General features: G+C 49.0%; 1 protein-coding gene across 49 annotated transcripts in view; it reads left to right on the top strand.

Moving 5' to 3' along the window:
• Positions 1 to 19275, top strand: part of PECAM1 (platelet and endothelial cell adhesion molecule 1) — a 98204-nt gene extending 78929 nt beyond the window's left edge. For 14 of the 49 annotated variants that reach the window (XR_014078817.1, XR_014078809.1, XR_014078816.1 and 11 more), the window contains 3 exons: positions 2928 to 2984; positions 12747 to 12769; positions 18234 to 19275. Coding sequence is in view for 23 of the 49 variants with exons in the window: in XM_081576805.1 (XP_081432931.1) it covers positions 2928 to 2984; positions 12747 to 12769; positions 18234 to 18263 (110 nt within the window). In the remaining 26 variants the exon portion in view is untranslated. Of the gene's footprint in view, positions 1 to 2718; positions 2989 to 12746; positions 12770 to 18208 lie in introns of all 49 variants that reach the window. The other 35 variants (XR_014078818.1, XR_014078810.1, XR_014078826.1 and 32 more) reach the window with 6 other exon arrangements.
• The last annotated feature ends 432 nt before the right edge of the window (positions 19276 to 19707 follow it).

Raw genomic sequence — 19707 nt, 5'->3', positions numbered from 1 at the left:
TGGTAGACTTGACCTGGTCTTGGCCAACCCAGTTCCCTATTGTCCAGGCCTCCCTCCTCTACAGACGGGATGGAGGAAGGAAAAGGGACCAGTCCAGCTCCGACCGTGGCTGGCAGCTGCCCAGGTGGTCACTCGCGGGTGGAGGAGGGGTGGGAAGGAACTCGTTAAATCCCGGTTTGCTGCCTGTTTGCACTGAGACCAATTGCTGGGAAAACCCCGTGACGTTGAAGACATCTCTTTCTCCGTTGAACAGAGGAAAACAGAAGCCCAAACAAAGCCCCTCCGGAAACATCCTTGACAGCAGAGACAAACAGCCTGTTGGCCTGGTTTAGCCATTAGCGGGCAGCTGCTGCCACAGAGCAGTGGGAGGAGGTGGGGAGCTCTCAGTGAGCCGCAAACCCCGTCCACATGCCCAGAGGAGCCAGGAGGGCGGGGCTGGGGGGGGTACCACTGGGGCAGCTGCAACTCTGACAGCTCAGCCAAGAAGTGAAACCTCCCTGTGGCCGGGCTGATGCACAGAGTGATGGGATGAAAGGGAGCCAAGTGCAGCTCCTGGATCCAGAGGGTGTCAGAGCGTCCCCAAGGTGACCAGAGGTCCCTTGGGAGCCCCTTATGTGCCTGGGGATGGTGGAGTTCCCAAGAGTGTCCAGGCCCCCAGGGTTGGCTGCCCAGTCCCTTCCCTCCCTCTACTGATGCCGTTGTGAAGGAGCACACACACCTGTGCGGTGTCCTAGAGCCTTTATCACAGCACTGTTGGCATGCTGCCTGCCCCAGAGCCTGGAGTTCCGAAAGCTGGAGCCAGGTCCCCATTCACCTTTGCTTCTTCCACAGTGCCTGGCATGCAGTAGGTGTTAGGATCGTGTTGAATGAATGACGTGTCCAGGCCTGACATTGAGTGGAGAGTCCCTCAGGGATGGGGTAGACACCCCCCCCACCCCCACCGCGGCAGACGTGGGGACCACTGCAGCTCCCCTCTACACCCCCAGGTCCGGTGTCACAGAGAGAGAGTAGAGAATGGTGTAGGCATCTCTGCTGTCCTCTTGGAGAAAGATGGGTGTCCCGGTGGGGGGTGCCTTGTAGCTCAGCCACTCTGCTGTTGGTGCCCTGGGGGAGTCACTATGATGCCTTCTGCAAGGTCCTGACACCCCGAGTGCCCCAAGTTCAGCAGCCGAACTGGACTGCCTCCCAAGCTTTCTCCTGGCATTCAGATCATGACCTAGGAACCACCACCATTTCATGTGTAGTGAATGCTGGTGATTTTCACCCTAAGACCTAAAACTTCAATGATCAGGCTGATCATGTAAAACCTTCCGGAAGGTCTGAGACAGAGACCTCTGCAGGGAGACTGACTGTTGTCTTCACTGTCCCATCAAACCTTATAGATGCCTCCAGGTAGATGTGCAAGGTCTGGAATCCGAAGGAGCGCAAGACCCAAGACACTGCCCTAGAGGAGCTGGGGGTTCACCAGGGGAGATGGTTGTGGAGACAAGTAGTGTCAGTGTCATGGGCAAGTGTCCCCAAAGTGCTGTGGGAGCCCATGAAACTGCCCAGGGCCCAGGAACGAGGGGCGTGTGTAAGGGAGGATGTAGGTGTGTGAGGGTGTGTGCACCCAAGTGTAGCAGCAAAGCTTGTCCTGGGGCTTGGAGGACAAGGAGGAATGGGCCAAAACAAAAGGGCCTTGCAGTCAGTGGAGGAGTGCGGGCAGGGTCAGGGCATGAGAGAGGGAAGTCTGGTGAGTTGAGGGTATCTTAGTGTAGTTAGAATCAATGTATGTGCCCTGGCCATCTGCCACTGAGGAAGGTGACACCCAGGTGGCACTGCCCATGGCGGTAGGAAGCATTACCCAGTCTGGGGTTCCGTTTCCTGATATGTAGGGGGGAATCCTGGCCACAGAGCACCAGGCATTTTTCTACAATAAGGCCTCCTGGTCCTCTGTGCAAATGAGAGGGAAGTGGCAGGTTCCATCCTGAGGGTGTGAGTGTGTGTACAATGCATGTAGATACACTGTGAGTGTGTGCACATGTGTGTATATACAACCTGTGCATGTACATCAATTTAAACAGATGACCGTACTGGGAGTTCTTTGTCTCCCAATCCCGTGAGTCTCCTCTGGGTGTAATCTACACCTTAAGTTGGTTATCTTGTCTGCTGTTCAGGAAGAGTCCAGACCAGAGGATCTCAATCCTGTCTGCATATTAGAACCTCCTAGGAAGCTCTTTCCTGGAGGAGGGCACAGCAACCCACTCCAGTATTCTTGTCTGGAGAATCCAGTAGACAGAGGAGCCTAGTAGGCTACAGTCCATGGAGTTGCAAAAAGTCAGACATGACTGAAGCAACTGAGCACGCACAGGAAGCTCTTAAAAGACCAATGCCAGGGCCCACCCTGGACCGTCTCAGTCAGAATCTGCGTTGAGGCCAAGGTTTTCGGCGTTTGAAATCAACCAGCCCAGCTGTCTAGTGTTGTGAGTGCGTCTCTGCTGATCCTTAGAGTCACAGTGATGCCCAGGCTCTAACCCAGACTTTCTCAAGGGTGACTGGGAGACCCTATCCTGGCCTCCTGGGACAGGGCTGGCAGTGCACCTGGACACAGGGTCACAGTGGCAGAGAAGGAGGGAGGGGACTGCAGAGCTGGAGACTCCAGGTCTGCATGGGGGGCACCTCTACCCACACCCCCAGGGTCCAGGGTCCCACAGTGGCCTGTTGGTCTCGTACTTCCAGGATGAGAGACCAGGATCTTCCAGGAAGTGGCCCTGGCTCAGTGGTGACAAGGATGCCAGGGGCCCCTGCAGACAGCACTCATGGGGCAGGCCGTGAGGTGGACTGTGGGGTACCGCCTTGCTTGGGGCACCGCGACATTCTCCTGCTTCAGCACCAGGCTGACCTAGTGCCCAGAAGTGGCTGCTGACCTGTGCTTGGCCCCTTTCCAGGTCTGGGAACAAAGGGCACGGAGACAGTATACAGTGAAATCCGGAAAGCTGATCCTGGTGAGTGAGGGTCCCCCACACCCCCAGCCTGGGGCGGGGGGAGGGCACTTCCTATAATTTCATCCACGGGATCTTGGGTGTGGACTGGGGAAAGAAGGTGCAAAGGCGGCCAAAGAGAGTGCAGAGTTGGACCGAAGTTGTCGACGGTCTCTCCTCATCACCCTGAAAAAGTGGGCTTGTGTGCTATTTATGTAGTTGATGAACACTTACTGAGGGCAGGCTGCATACCAGGCAAACAGAACCTCTCTCTAAGGGCCAGGTGGACTGGAGCATGTCCTGGAGCCACGGTGTGCCCATGAGGTGCCCAACAGCGTTCCGGGCACTCCTGACCCAGACAGAAGCAGTGCAGTCCTACCTGCCTCTTCTCAAGGGCCTCGCCTGCTCCTCACACAGGCCCTGGTGCACCAGGCTCCTGAAGACCTTAGGCAAAGTCAGAGCTTTGCTTGGAAGGTATTCAGGAGCTATATCCTTTCTGTGACTCTGGGCGAGGGAGGGGGGTAGGGATTCACTTCCCCTTCCTGTGATTTCTGCCCAGACTCCACCTCATTCCTTGCCTTCACTGCTTCCTCTCAGAGAACTTTCCCCAGGGATGGGCAGACAAGGAACTGCGGCCATGCCTAACAATCTCATTTTTGTGTAATTATTCCAGTCCATTCTCATGAAATGAAATCCACAAAGAACCACTTCTGTTTATTTAATTAAAAAAATTTTTTATTGGAGTAGAGTTGATACACAATGTTGTGTTAGCTTCAGGTGTACAGCAAAGTGAATCAGTGATATATATACATACATACAATCATTTTAGATTCTTTTCCTATATAGGCTATTACAGAGTCTAGAATAGAGTTCCCTGTGCTATACAATAAGCTCTTATTGTTGTTCAGTTGCTTAATTTTGTCCAACTCTTTGCAACCCCATGGACTGTGGCACACCAGGCCTCCCTGTCCTTCACTATCTCCCAGAGTTTGCTCAAACTCACGTCCACTGAGTTGGTGATGCCATCCAACCATCTCATCCTCTCTCACCCCCTTCTCTTTCTGTTTCTTATTAGTTATCTATTTTTTTAAATTTTTATTCAAGTATAGTTGATTTATAATGTGTTAGTTTCGGGTGTACAGCAAACTAGAATCACTCCCAACAGTCTCATTTTTTGGTGTAATTATTCTATTTCATTCTCATGAAATGAAATCTACCAAGAACCATTTTTATTTATTTTTATTTCTTCATTGAAATCTAGCTGATGGAGAGTATTATGTTATGTTCAGATTTACTATATAAAGGTTTGGCATTTTATTATTAAATAATCACCACCTAGTAACCATCTGTTCCCATACAGAGTTATTACAATATTATTGGCCACCTTCCTTATGTGATATATTACACTGAAAATAAGTCACAACCCAAAAAGCATAAACATTCCAAGGGAAAACAGTCACTATGCAGATATCTTGCTCTGTACAATAGACCTCTATTTAAGTGGATTCTTTGAAAGGGAATTATTCAAATAGGCTAGGAAACTTCAGTAAAACCTGGCTACACCAAGACAGGTAGCAACAGTGGTCTCAGGCCCAATCCAGACCCACAGAATCAGAATCTGTACTCCCAACAAGGTCCCACATATTTCTGATGCTGCCAGTATTTGAAAAGTACTGTCTTACCTGAAAAGTCTACTTGTTATCTCAACTAGGAATCACCCCTTAATCTTTTAAAAAGTGGTATTTTCATGATTAGATCAGAAACTCAGCCCCATAGGGAACCTGACACTGACCGAATAATTTTGGAAAACCATTTCCTGGGAGATTTTTAGCTTCAATAGCTCATTTTGCATTCTTAGTATTATTCAGAGCTAGCAAAACACAAATTCAGAAACAGGCTTCCTCTGTTCTTCCAGTGTAACAGAAAGCTGAAATTCCGAGAGGGTTCAAGGTTGGTCCTGTCAGGTACTTGTATAAAAATGCCCTTTGCTTTCCTCATGGTCCCTGAGATGGTTTGCTTTCAGTTGCTTTGGTTATGCAAAAACTCAACATTTATTAAGTGCTTACTGTTGGTGCTTAAGTGGTCTATATGACATTACCTCTTTCAATTCTCCACAATAAATCCCATTTTTCAGATGAGGATATGAGGCTTAGAGAGCTTAAAACAACAGTTCCCCAAGGTTAGTGCTAGTTCCCTGATAGCTCAGTTGGTAAAGAATCTGCCTGCAATGCAGGAGACCCTGGTTCAATTCCTGGGTCGGGAAGATCCCCTGAAGAAAGGATAGGCTACCCACTCCAGTATTCTTGGGCTTCCCTTGTGGCTCAGCTGGTAAAGAATCCACCTGCAATGTGGGAGACCTGGGTTCAATCCCTGGGTTGAAAAAGATCCCCTGGAGAAGAGAAAGGCTACTCACTCCAGTATTCTGGCCTGGAGAATTCCATGGACTGTATAGTCCATGGGGTCACAAAGAGTTGGACACGACTGAGCGACTTTTAGTTTCACTGAGAACTGGATCACCCCAGATCTGGATTCCACACTCCTGATCACTGAACTGAGTTCCTTTGGTTTTGAGGAAGGGCAGCTGGTAAAAGCTGGACACCACAGGGAACCCAAGCTACATGAGGCCTGAGACCTGAGGCCCCCTGGGGAGGTCCCAGGCTGCTGGTGAAGGCCACACCCAGTGTGGATTCCAAAGGGCTAGTGTTTAGGGACCCTGCAGATTAGCCTGACAAAAGACAGATAATTAACAAGAAAAAAGAGGAGGGAAGCTCCTGGAAGCCTTGCCTCTGTTGATTCTTATTTGCCTCCTGCTCAAAATGACCATTTTGCCAAAGCGGCTTATTTTGGGGTGACACATTCTGATTTTCTACTCTGCTTTAGGGCAGCTGTTCAAGTGCGTTCTTTCAGGGTCCCCAGGCTGGTTCTAGATGCCTGAGTTTTCAGTCCCCAGCTGTTGGAACCCAGCTGCTCCCCCCTAGCCGGAACAGACCATAAGCTAGACCATAGAACCCAACCCAGTAGGGATTTGATGTGGTGCCGGGCCCTGTTTTGCTGGCAGACATTTGAGCCCCTGCCTTGGTGCTGTCTCATCACCAGCTGTGCAACTCTGACCAAGATGCCTCACCTCTCTGAGACTCAGTTTCTTCAACTATTAAACGGAGAAGAGATTAAATAAGAGAAGGGGATGAGACAGCAGTCCAACTCTGCGACCCCATGGCCTGTAGCCCGCCAGGCTCCTCTGTTCATGGAATTCACCAGGCAAGACTACTGGAGTGGATAGCTATTCCCTTCTCCCGGGGATCCTCCCAATCCAGGGATCGAACCTGGGTCTCCCACATTGCAGACAGACTCTTCACCGTCCGAGCCACCAAGGGAAGCCCATTCATACCATGGTGAGCAGTCAATCCATTTTAGCTAAAAAACGCATAAGGAAAACTCAAGCCCTAGAGTTCAGTGCCTGGCCCAGCGCAAGACAAGAGCTAGCTCCGGATTCCCAGGCCTGGGGACTCCCATGGCGCCCTCTGGGCCATCAGGGGTCAACCGGGGCTTGGGTCTCTCTAACCTGGCAGCCAGCTCCTGTCAGATGGGTAGAGGGAGCCCTGGGCCTTGTAGCCAAAACCACATTGTTGCTGCAAAAGCCAGCGTCTTGGAAGCCAAGGAAGTTCCTCTTTTTGAGTATTTCCCACTTGTTTGCTGCCCAAAGGAGGAGGCTGCGAGCCTTGGTTGATTCCTCTTCCCTTTTCTTTCTTTCTTTTCCTTTATCAGCTGCTCAAACCCATCGCAGGGTTGATGGAGGCTCTGTTATTATTCCTGCTCTACAGATGGGGAGACGGGCCCAGAGGTGACATAGCTTGTTCTGGTCCATGGCAGAGCAGGGATGGGGTACGGGGAGCCTGGCTGCAGTGCGGTGCCCTTCACAAGCTTCACATTTCCTCTCTGTGTTGCCAAACCAATTGGTTTTCACTGTCATCAGCCTGATTAGAGCATTCAACTCTGTTACTCTTTACAAGTTAAGAATAACAGCCTGGTGTGATCTGGGTGACCCCAGGTGAGTCAGGGAGCCTCTCCGGACCTCTGTCACCTTCTCTGTGGAATGAGGGGCATGGGCTTGAATCTTGATGAGGGCTTCTCCAGGTGGGTTAAAATACAGGTAGTTTGGCACCACCCTTAATTCAGTAGGTTGGGAGTGGGCTGAGAACTTGCATTTCTAACAAATTCCCGCGTGCTGCTGCTGTCAGGCTGGAAATACGCTTTTAGAAGCATTCTGAGTTCTGCTCCGGTTCTCATTCAAAGGGGTAGAGTCTTTCTTACTCCCCAGCAATGCTGGAGTGATTGTTCTGGACTGGCTGGTAGAGATAACCCAGAAACTGTGTGTGTGTTTGCGCTCTAAGGGGAGGGTGTGACCCACAATAAAAATAAAAAGCCCCAGTGGAAGTAGGTCTCTGTGAGCAAGCTGAGTACAGGGCGGGGTCTTATCTGACCTTTCCTTCTTAGTGTCTCATTCTTCCCCACCTTAGCTTCTCAGTTTCCCATCCTCTTCCAACACGCATCACTTCAGGGCTGGCTATTTTGGGAAATGGCTCACAGGACATAGTTCTGGCACTTACACTCCCTTTTTCCCCTGACTGATACAAAGGAAAACTGCTTGTCTAGATAAGCCAAAGGGCATCAGGCAGGCCTGGCCCCAAGGAGCAGCTCTAGGGTGGGGCTCTGGGTAGGACCAGGGCCCTGGAGAGGGTGTTGGAGGCTGTAGGCTGAGGAGTGTCTGGGGAGCTGATGGGCTACGGGAGGCATCAGGTCTTTGTGATCTTGGCTTTAGGCTGTAAGCTCAGTTTTGTTTTGTTTTTTAACTGTAAAAATACATAGCCCTTGCCATTGTAACCATGTTTAAGTGTGCATTTCAGTAACACTAAGTACAATCACATTGTTATACAACCATCATCACGATCCATCTCCAGGACTTTTTCATCTTTCCTAACCCTTACCCACTAAACGATAACTTCCCAGACCCCGCCCCCCAACCCCTGGCAATGACCATTCTACTTTCTGTCTCTATGAATTTGACTATCTTCAGTTGTTTTAATCTGTCAAATCAGGGGGTTGAATGAATGATTTTAAATGGCCTTACAGTCATAACATTCAGAGTCTCAGTGTCCTGTGTTCAGAAGTGATGGTCATTTTTCTATGCCTCGGTCACTCTCGACCCATGCCCTGGAACTTGTTGATGAGGGGTGGGGACTCAGTCACTTCTAAGAGTCACCCTTGGGTCCCTTGGAGTCCACCCTAATCCTTTACCCATCCTTGACTCCAAGTTTGCCCTTCAAATCTAAATTAAGTCCTGGGTCTCAGGAGCCCTTTTACTGTGTTTCTGCTGCTTTTGTGTTGGTCCGAGGCCAGCCTGGATGCTTCTCTGTACTGCGGCCTAATGGAAAACACGTTCAATAGGAGCCCTGGGGTTTGATCTTAGCTCCGCCTTCGTCAGGTTATAAGACTTTGCCCCATGCCTGATTCTTATCACCAATTAGTTTCCTTGTTGTTGTTGAGTCGCTAAGTCCTGTTCAACTCTTTTGCAGTCCCATGGACTGTAGCCCACCAGGCTCTTCTGACAATGGGATTTCCTAGGCAAGAATACTGGAGTGGGTTGCCATTTCCTTTTCCAGGGGATCTTCCCAACCCGGGGATCGAACCTGAGTCTCCTGCGTTGGCAGGCGGATTCTTTACCACTGAGCCACCAGGGAAGCCCAGTTTCCTCATTAATTCTCAATAAAATGCCCTTGGCCTCAGTGGAGTTGCTGCAAGGTGAACACCTCAGTGTGGCTCAGAAATGCACATGGCCCTTGAGTGGATAAGGGCTGTGGTGGGCAGGTGAGTTCTATAAAATGAGGAGGAAGGAGGCAACTCTTCCAACTCATTACCTCCCACTGAGTCTTGACCACAGTCTTGCACATCTGCTGTTCTGTTGTTTTTCTGATAGTTGAAAATTTATTGAAAAAGTCAAATTAATTATTAATATGTTGTTAACAGTGACTCAAGCACAAATGGCGTTGTGTTTCTTCTTACTCTTAACTATTCCAACACCTGAAATATTCATTTTTAGGAGATAGTGAAGGACAGGGAAGCCTGGCATGCTGCAGTCTGTGGGGTTGCAAAGAGTCAGACACCAACCCCTTGGCGAACTGAACAACAAAGTACTAATTATAGTAGCATAACTAGAAAAAATTAATATTAAAGCCTATTTTCCGATTGGAGTTACTTTGGTTTTTATTTTTTTACACATATTCATGTATCCTTGTTCAAATTCGTTTCCCACTTCGGTTGTTACATAATATTGAGCAGAGTTCCCTGTGCTCCTCTATTGGGTTGGCCAAAAACGTCGTTTGGGTTCTAGACGAACCCGAACGAACTTTTTGGCCAACTTGCTGACATACAGCTGAGCTAACATCTTCCTGTCCCAGCAATTAATTCTTAGTCCCAGGCAAGGAAATCTCTCCACCTTTGAGCTGCTTCACTTTCCAGCCATTAGACCATTCTTTGCTACATGTTCCCTGCCTGTTAGGGAGGAAAGGAGAGGGGTTCTCAGAACTAAGAAAACTTTACCAGAAAGAGACCAAGTTGAAGTCAGCCTCAAGAGAAAAAGAGAACAAGCCCCGAGGACACAGCTGGAAATGGGTGGAGAAGGAGATCTTGCCTCTCAGTAAATTTCAGCTTTCTCGGGAGTGGAGAAAATGCTGATAATTGCCTCATAATTTAGATCTGCAAGCTTAGCACTTCAGGTTTTTCAAGTTCTTATTTCCTTTTTACTTATTTTGCCCGAGATTAGGATTTGTTAGCAATGCATGCTAAGTCCCTTCAGTTATGTCCGACTCTTTGTGACCCCATGGACCATAGCCCACCAGGCTCCCCTGTCCGTGGGATTCTCCAGACAAGAATATTGGAGTGGGTTGCCATGGCTTAGTCATCAGCTCCACTCAGCCTGGTTGAGTCTTGTGTGAACTGGAATTCCTGGCTAGCCCAGGAAGTTTGTCCCTTCACTCTGATTCAGCACTTGATGGTTTCACAGGGCTCCAGCTTATCCTGAAAGTACTTTATAAAATGGTTTGCAGTTCATCCGAAGCATAACATGTATTTACCCCAGTTTTAAAGACCAGAGCATAAAGTGGTTTCTCATAATTAATTAACAATGCAGTCAGTTCTTTCCTATGAGAGAACTCAGGTCTAGGATAAGATTTGCACAGTTTAGAGCAGTGGTTTTTAATGCAGTAGACCTTAGGCAGTGTCTGGAGACATTTTTAGTTGTCATAATTTGGCAAGGAGGAGGACAAGGGGTTGCTCTTGCATCTAATGGGCGGAGGCCAGGGATACTGGTAAACATCTGATAACACACAGGACAGGCCCCATGACAAAGAATTATCCAGCCCAGGATATCAGTAGTGCCAGCATTAAGAAATTCTGGTTTAAAGGAATTAATTTCCTGTGATTTCCCCAAGACAGGAGCTGGTTTTCCTCCCTAGAAACCGTGTGTCCCCCTTGGAAGTGTCCTGGGCACCTCCCACTTGACAACTTGTGGTTCTAGGGAGAGATGCCAAGTCCTGCTCCAGACACTAACCTCTGTCTTCTGTGTCTGGCAGGGCCCACCTCCTTCACTCAGCCTCCCTCTTCTCCTTTCTCTTTGCCTGGAATTCAGACTTGAGGCTTCTTCTCAAGGGAGCAGAACTCCAGTAGACCAGGGAGGGGCTGATCACAGAGAGTCATGATCAGAGGAGGGCCTGTGCCATGTCCTCTCTGGGAGGGAGGAAAGAGCACTTGAGGGCCTGTAGCCTCCCCACCCCCCATCTTGAGAGGCCCAGCTCGAACTAGGCACTGCTAGCCCGCCCCCAGGGTGGCCTCTCCTACCTCAAGGAGATAAAACTTACTCCATTTAAAAAAAAAAGGATACTACCCACCAGAGTCTAGTACCCAAAACAAGTGTGTGTAGCTTGGTGCTCCATCAATATTATCAGTATAATCAGTGTTATTATAATACATTATCAAATATATTACATTCGAATGTTGGTATTCCGAGTCTGTATTGCATCAGGAAATGCAGCTTGAGGCTCTCGCGCTCGTGGGGCTGATTCCAGAAGCCTTGGGGCTCTGAAGGAGCGGGAAGCATGGGGTCCTTTGGGTCCTCCGGGTCAGATTTGGGCTGGGGGTGGGGTGCTGCCCACGGCCTCACTCAATGTGTGGAAGTTTACACAATGGCTTGACCTGTTGGTCGGGCTGATTCATCCATTTGGCCCTTGACGCCTGCCTCTGGCCTAGCCAGGACAGAAGGGGGCCCCTTAGGAACTCCTGGCCCTGTTCCCTCTAGAAGAGACGCACAATGGAGCTGTGATAAGACAGGGTTGGAGGGGGAAGTGGACTGGTGGAAACAGGATATTTTTAAATTCAAGAAAGAAACAGAAGGTTGTGACTCCCGTTGTGACAGTTGGGCCCCGGGACAGCCAAGATTCAGAAGAGGCTTGAACTTGGGGGGCGGCGGAGGGGACTGGGTAGAAACCAAGGTCCCTAGAATTGCCTCTCAAGTAAGAGCAAGGATTTAGGGGTGAGGAGGAGGGTATGGCCCTCCACCACCTTCAAGAATAGCAACCACCCCCAAAACTCTCATTTCCTCTCGGGTCTTCCCCAGGATCCCATGTCTTCAGAGCCAGGGCCATAGTGGGCTATTTGGGGTACCAGCCACAACAGGTAGGCCACCCCCCCATTCAGAAACTCTGCTGTTCATGGAGTCTGGTCCTGCTCAAGGGCTAATCACAGCCCTCTCTCGCCTCTTGTAGCAAAAACCATCTCTAAGTAACACAGATGGTCACTCACCTTTGGTGCAAGATTTCCTGTTCCCTTGGGCCTTTCTCACCCTCCTTCTCATCTTCTGGACATGTCTTGGCATGCCCCCCAGCAAGAAGACCGTGTGATCTCCACATAGTTGGGACGATACTCCCTTCCAGGGAAAGGGGATGTGGCGCCCTGCCCTTCAGACAGCACTTGAACTCTATATGCCAAGGGCGTTGGCCTTGTTTATACTTTCTGCTCCATGGATCCCACTCCTGAGAATAGACAAACGAGTATGAACCATGGAAATAGCTTTATTCCCAAAGAGGATACTGACGGCATCATATAAAATAGCAAAAACTTGGAAAGAACCTAAATTTTTAAAAGTAAGGAACTGGTTTAGTAAACCACTGCATACTCGTGGAATGATGACTAAATAGCTGCTAACAATTATGTTTCTAAAATCACACCATGTGTAAAAGAGAGGCTCTAAAATGGCACAGACTAGATAATTATAACTCCTCCCCACCCCCCACCCTCCTCCCAAAACACAAAAAACTCTACTCTTAGTGAAAAATGACTGGAAGACATTTCAGTCAACCGTGGAACCAGAGAGAATTTTTACCTGCTTTCTACTTTTCTATAATTTTCAGGTTTCTTTTTTCCCCCTCTAAAATAGCATGTGCTATTAAGTTTTTAAAAAAACAACTGTTTAAAATGTCAAATGGGCTGCCAGGGACTTGATATGCTTGTCACGTGGAGCCACAGGGTCCTGGGGAAGCTACCTGTGGGCAAAGGAGCCATAAGCCTGGGCACCCAGGAAGTGTGAGGGCCTGGGGTCTCCTGCACGGCCATCCCGACCCTCCCCGCTGCCTCTTTCCTTTACCTGCTCAGCCTCTGAGATGTTGGAGTCGGGGAGCTTAACTGCTCTTCGAGCTCTTCATACGGCTCACCTTTGCCTTATCCTTTGTTTTGCAGATTTCGTGGAAAACAGATATTCTGTAAGTACAGATTTCATATGCATTATTTTTTTTTTAATAGTCCATTCAACAGTGAAATATTTCCAGACTCAGTTTTCTGCAGCCCCAGCAAAGACACCCCTGGACTAGCCTTGTCTGTTTTACACAAGGACCCTGGGTTCCACTGACCAGCCTGGCGCTCAGGCTATCAGGTTTTCTAGGCCTGTTGTGGTTTTGAAATTCTCTCCCACCATTTCCATCATTCCTTCGCAGCCTGCTTACGACAGGAAAGCCCGGAAATTGCCCGCAGGATTGGAAATCTAGGGCACTCAGCTCTAGATGAGCAGCGTCCATATTCCCTCCGAGTCCAGGTCCTTTTGGGGGTGGGGTGGGGGTGGGCAGTGCAGATTCGGGGGTGTAGTTACCCTCACATACCAGGCCCTCTGCTGTGGGGGACATGGAAGGTCTTTGACCCAGTGAGGAAATCAGGGGGATTATCTCAGGTGAGAAAGCAAAGGAATTTGCTGCTCCAGAGACCACAGAAACAGGAGAGGTGCTTCGTGCTGCCTGGTTAGCAGCCTCTTCCCCAGGGAAAGGGTCACATGGATAGGCCATGAGGAACGAGCCCATTACAGCAGCGTCCAGGTAGAAAGATCTTCAGGGGCCAAGGTCTGAGGGCTGGAGAGATGACCAAAGCTCTGGCATCTCAGAATGGAAGCCAACAAGGGTGCCCGTGAGGAGTGATGGGGGGAAAGGTAAGGCAGCGCTTGCTTAGGAAAGACTCAAGTACCTCATCACGAGATTTCATTCTGGAGCCAGTAGAGGATTTAGGAAGCTGCCACTTGGCAGATAGGAATGCTTAAAAGAAGTGCAGAAGGGGACTTCGCTAGCGGTCCCGTGGTTAGGACGCCACACTCCCAATGCTGGGGGCATGGGTTCAATCCTTGGTTGGAAATTTAAGATTCTGCACAGTGTAGTAAAAAAAAAAAAAAAAAAATGGTGCAGCGGTCCAAGTTCAAGTTTTGCAAAGACCCATCTCCCCCTATCTTCCTACTCTCCACCTCTTTATGAGCTGCCCAGCAGCATCGAAGTTAACTGGGCAGCTAGCATCTTGAGGAATAAGGTGTTTGCCTCTCAAATTGCTTCTTTAAAGTGTGGGAAGAACTTTCAGCAAGATTGCTGGTAGCCCCTTCCAATGGGCCCCCCGGCTTCCTTTGTTTTGCCCGAGTCTGAATTCTTGTAAAACAGAGAACTCTTTATGCCTTTGATAGACAGGAAGCTGCTGACATTCTTGTGATGGAGGAAGGCTATCAATTTAAGGAAAAGAGGAATGAAATGAATGTCTTTTTCTAGCCTAAGCCCACTCAGACTTCTGAAATCAGAGACGATTGCATTTGAAGGACATTGGGGATGTGGGGTGAGGACAATTTAGAGCAGAATAGCTTGCCCAGGGTGACCCAGCTTGTTAACTGCAGAGCCAGGGCTAGAAAACCTAGGTCTCCAAGCTCCCCAGCCAGTCCACACCACAAGACTCCCTCCAAGAGTGATGTCACTGTCTCGGCCATCATAGCTCCGAGAACGTGGAAAGGGAGAACTTTGCTCCATGGACCTTGTGGGACCCAAATAAAGAGATATTCTCCTGATGCAGTAATCATGGTGTGTCCACCCAAGGCAGGTCTACTGGACCTCGAGGCCAACTTATTTACTTTGTCTTCAATCCAAACGATCTCTCTGGACAGAGGCTCCGAGCTCTAGGACAGACAGAACTTTCCCTTTGCCCAGAAGTTGGCCCAGGAGTCTGTTCCTGAGAGCTCACCCATGGCTGGTCCTGCCCTCCCAAAATAATTAAGTCTTCTGGCGGGAGCACAGGGATTCCCAGTCGTTGGGAAAGACATTTGGAATCTTGACGCGAAAGCATCTTGTTTATAAACGACGCAGGTATAGTTTCCCTAATAATCAGCTGGCAAGGGTCAGGAGAAAATTAATTGAAATGCCCAGAAGGGAAATGGGAGGGGATTTCCTTCCTGAAATCAAACCTGGCGATCATTCCCAGTTGTTTAATAGCCATTGCTTCTGAAAACATATTGGAGGAAATATCTTAACAATGAGATAGCCGCTTAGCCAAATACTAATTTAGTATTGTTTGACTTGCTTCAATGGCACATTCTGACTTCATTTTTCCTCTGCCATTTTTGCCTTGTTTATAAATCGTGTTTGTGGCCCAGGCAGACAGATAACATGAAAGAGAACAGCCTGTACTTAAAGGGATGAATCTGAACCTGCGTGGCTCTCAGGATCTTAGAAATAACTTGCCTTCTTGCTAAAAAAAAATAAAAGGCAATTCCTAGTTACAACTCACCTCCTTCCTTCCCAGGAGCCAGCAGACAGCTGGAATGCGATGGGAATGGCCCAGGATTTGGGATCAAGAGACTGGGGCCTGAGTTCCAGCTCCCCAGTCAAGCCTAAGCTTCCCCATCTATAAAATGGAGACAGTGATGACAATAGCAAAAACAGTAACATCTATCTATTAAGGAGCTTCTTAGGGCTTCCCCCGTGGCTCCATGGTAAAGAATCTGCCTGCCAATGCAGGAGACAGGAGTTCTATCCCCAGGCTAGGTAGATCCCCTGGAGAAAGAAATGGCAACCCACTCCAGTATTCTTGCTGGGGAAATCCCATGGACAGAGGAGCCTAGCAGGCTATACAGTCCATGGAGTCGCAAAAGAATCAGACACGGCTTAGTGCCTGAAACAACAACAACAGCAAGGAGCTTCTTAAGAATGAGAAATGCTTCTTAAATGAGAACCACTTGTGCAAAGAACTTGCAGATTGAAAACTATCATAGAAAAGCTGCCGCCGCTGCTGCTGCTGAGTCGCTTCAGTCGAGTCCGACTCTGTGCGAACCCATAGACAGCAGCGCACCAGGCTCCCCCGTCCCTGGGATTCTCCAGGCAAGAATACTGGAGTGGGTTGCCATTTCCTTCTCCAGTGCATGAAAGTGAAAAGTGAAAGGGAAGTCGCTCAGTCGTGTCTGACTCCTAGCGACAGCATGGACCCCAACCTACCAGGCTCCTCCATCCATGTGATTTCCCAGGCAAAGAGTACTGGAGTGGGTTGCCATTGCCTTCTCCGATAGAAAAGCTAGTTATCTATTTTAAAGTTATTTTCATCAGACACTCTGGCAGCATAGGGTATGGATGGGGAATTTACTTTGCTTGGCCCTGAAAGGCCCCCGTCACATGAGGAGAATGTAGCAGTTGCTTACGCAAGACCCAGGATTCAACTCAAGCCAACCTTTGACTTAGGAAGCAGAGCCCCACATTAAAACTTGACCCTTCCCTGATAGCTCCTTATTAGATATGTCACTTTGGGCAGATTTCCTAACCTCTAGGGGCCTTAGTTGTCTCATCTATAAACTGGAGGAAATAGAACCCTCTCACTTGGTTGTTGCAAGGATTAAGCAGGCACCCAGCACAGATCTGGTTCATTGGAAGTGCACAGAAGGGGCACATTCAAGAAGCAGGAAGTAGAAATCCCAGGAGTGTTAGAAGCAAAATGACCCTTGAGAGTGTCCACACCGTGTTCTGGCCAAAAGTGGGCTGATTTCTTGGCTGTTCTCAGATGCCTGACAGCTGGGCTCTGATTTAAAAGCAGGCAAGCACAGCCTTGGATGGGAGTGTGTTAGCCTTTAGTTCAAAACCCCCAAGGCCCAGACGACTGTGGCCCTGCCCTTCCCATCTCTGGAGCTGTTCCTGCAGCAGCTCCCTGAGCTCACTTCCCCTGGAGAGGGCAGCGGAGGTGTGTGGTGGAGGACTTGGTCTGGGGCCTGCAGAAAGGCTGGATACCAGGGTCACTCCTCCGGGCCAAGAGGAGGAAATGGAGGAAGGGTAGCTGCCAGGGCTGGCAGACCTCCAGCCCCCAGGGGCCAAAACAGCTCTCTTGGCCTGCTTGCGTGGGTCTCTCTTGGCAAAGGAGGAGACACAGCCTTGGCCTTCCAGCTGGAGCCCCACAGACCTGCATCCTTCCGAGAGGTTCCTCAGACCTGGCAGGACCAGAATAAAACAGGGACTCCATCTCAGCCAACCCTCAGGGAGACAGACAGAGCCCCATCATGGTGTTCCCAAGACCCAGGCCAATCCCCGCAACTTATCCTGCCTCCCTGGATTCCACCTGCTGCAGGGCACCCTGTGCTCACAGAGGGCCCAGTGTCATGCACTCAGGTGCTGCCTGCTCTTCCAGACTCACTGTTGCCCGGTCCCTTCTACTCAGGAATTTTCCAGCATGCTCCACTCTTGCCCCTTTGCTGCATCCATTCATCAAAATCCACCCCTCTCATAGCCTTTCAACTCCTTCTGCAGGTAGTTAGGACCTCTTCCAGTTTCTACTTCATGGTAGTGTTGTTTTTCAGTAATTAGTAGGATATAAAATTCTCAGGGGCAGTTTCTTGCATCCTCAGCAGGGAAAACAGTGCCTGGGTCAGACGGAGGTCCATTCATGGAGGGGTGTGTAGGTAACACAAATACCACGTGCAACAGTTAGAGAACATGGCACGTGGAGCTTAAAAAAGATTTTTTTTCACTTTTATTGTGGCAAAATACACACAACATGAAGTTTACCATCTTTCGGTGTACAGTTAATTCAGTGGCATTAAGTACAATCTCATTGTTGTGTGACCATTGCCAAATCCACAGAACTTTTCATCATCCCAAACCGAAAGTCTGCACCCGTTGAGACCTAATTTCCTGTTCCCCTTGCCTCCCAGAGTGGCAGCCAGCATCCTATTTCATGTCTCTAGGAACTTGGCTCTTCTGGATACCCACATTTAAGTGGAATCACAATATTTGTTCCTTTCGTGTCTATCTTATTTCACTTAGCATATTGTTTTCAGGGTTTATCCATGTTGAAATGAATCAGAATTTCGTTCTTTTTTAAGGCAGAATCATATAATTTAAAAAGTCTTTTAAAAGTTTAATCATTTGAGTTTGGTCTTTCTTTTTTTTTTTTTAATTTAAAAACAGACCTCTGGGCTTCTCTGGCAGTCCAGTGGTTAAGTCTCAGGGCTTTCACTGCAGGGGGACACAGGTTCAATCCCTGGTCAGGGAAGTAAGATCCTACAAGCCAAGAGGCATGACCAAAAACAAACAAACAGGCAAAAAAACAAACAAACACCGGACCCAGAGAAGGTTAACTTAGAGGTAAAGTTGGGGTAAGACGCCAGGTGTTTCCTAGTCTTCCTGTGTGGGTGCTTGATGCAACTGGTTGAGAGTCTGCTGTGTGGTGTATATGTGGGGAACAGAGGCTGCAGACCCCACAGAACAGACATGGAGCGAAGGAAGAATGAATCTCGGCAGGAGCTGCCCCTACAGGGTAGGGGGTACCCACGGATGACGGTTCTGCTGTGCAGTGCCTTGGAGAAGCGCTGGGTGCAGTTTTGCGTATCTTTCCACCAGGCCAGTCTTCAATCTTGAAGGGTGTGACCATAGCATGTCCTGTCTCTTGTCACTGCAGAGAACGGAAGGCTCCCTTGACGGATCTTAGGACTTCGTGAGCACACGCGCCTCCCTGGGAGGACACCCACATTCCGAGAAGAACAGATGATTCCTGTATTGCAAGAGTTTTGTGCACTTATTTATGGACCTGCCCTGCTCCCACTGAATGTAGCAATTCGTCAGGCCAAGACACCAGTTATTAAATCCATCTTAACTACTTTTATGTTGGGTATAAAGAGGTAACAGATGGGCTGGTTAGTTTCCCACACGACCCGCCTCCCACCAAGTTGGAGCATCCTCAGGAGTGGAGAGTGGCAGCCAGAGGTTCAGGGTAAACTGGCCTTTGGGATATTTTGAAACTTGAATATTTTGTCTTGTGTAGAAATCGAGAACTTGTCCAAGTACCCTCATACACAGAAGCCGGTTTCTGTTTTGTTGTCAGTTCCCCCTAGGGAATGGCCTAGCTTAGGTGCTAGTTTTTCTCTTTGCCTTTGGTCCTTTGAGGGTCTGTGGTTCTTGGCAGTCCTTGTTCCTTGGAAGTGCACAGCACAGACTGGACAGCTGTGCCCTGTCCTCTCCATGACCTCGCCTGCCACAACTGGGAGAACAAAGCTGCTTGGGAGCGACTCTTTTGAGATGCCAACTTGAAGACGAGGTTCATTTCTGGGCAATGCACCAAATAGAAAATGAAGTTGGACAAAGCACAGATGTTCTTTGGCTGGTTTTCTATCCCCTTTCTTTCTTTTCCTCTGCCACGCTGAAGGCCAAAGGACAGGAAGATGGCTGCCTCCAGCAATTTCTTTTTTTAATAGAAAAATGAAATGCATATTTTTCTTACTAATTTTTTGTTATTTATTCCTTGCTAAAAGGAATGGTCTCCCAAGGTCCTCAGGTGTTTCTGATGGTGTCCTGAGTGTGGACGAGGGGCTGTGGCCCTTCCATGGTGGGATTGACCCAGTGAGCATGCCCCACCGAAGCCACCTCCTTTGTCCTCCTCAGCTACGCAGTGCAGGGGCCCTGCGGGGTGTTGTATTAAATAAATCTGATCTTCACTCTTCACAGACCCGTGAGATGTCATCTTCTGAGAGGCCATACACATACAGAATACCTGTCATGCCCGGGTACTCTTCCATCAAAGCCTAGGAGGCCACAGAGAACCACGCAGGTCCTATCAGCAGGCCAGGGCCTCCGTGGCCTTCACTGAGGCCAGAGGTAGTCTGAGTCAGGCAAACTGAGTCATTAATATCCTTCAGGGGCTACTCCAATGTTGGCTTCGCAACTGAAGCTTGCTTGCTAGGCTGTTATCAGACTGAGCAAAAGCAGTAACAAAGCAGCCCCACCCCCACACCCCGCTGCCACCCAAAACCAGGATGCCTGGTTGCATTTGAATTCCAGATAAACAACAAATAATTTTTGAATATAAGTATATCCCATGTAGGGCTTCCCTCATAGCTCAGTTGGTAAAGAATCTGCCTGCAATGCAGGAGACCAGG

The sequence above is a fragment of the Giraffa tippelskirchi genome, chromosome 3 (genome assembly GCF_054371585.1).
Source record: "Giraffa tippelskirchi isolate mGirTip1 chromosome 3, T2T-mGirTip1v1.2.pri, whole genome shotgun sequence".
NCBI lineage: Eukaryota > Metazoa > Chordata > Mammalia > Artiodactyla > Giraffidae > Giraffa > Giraffa tippelskirchi.
This window is presented reverse-complemented; position numbering and strand designations above follow the sequence as displayed.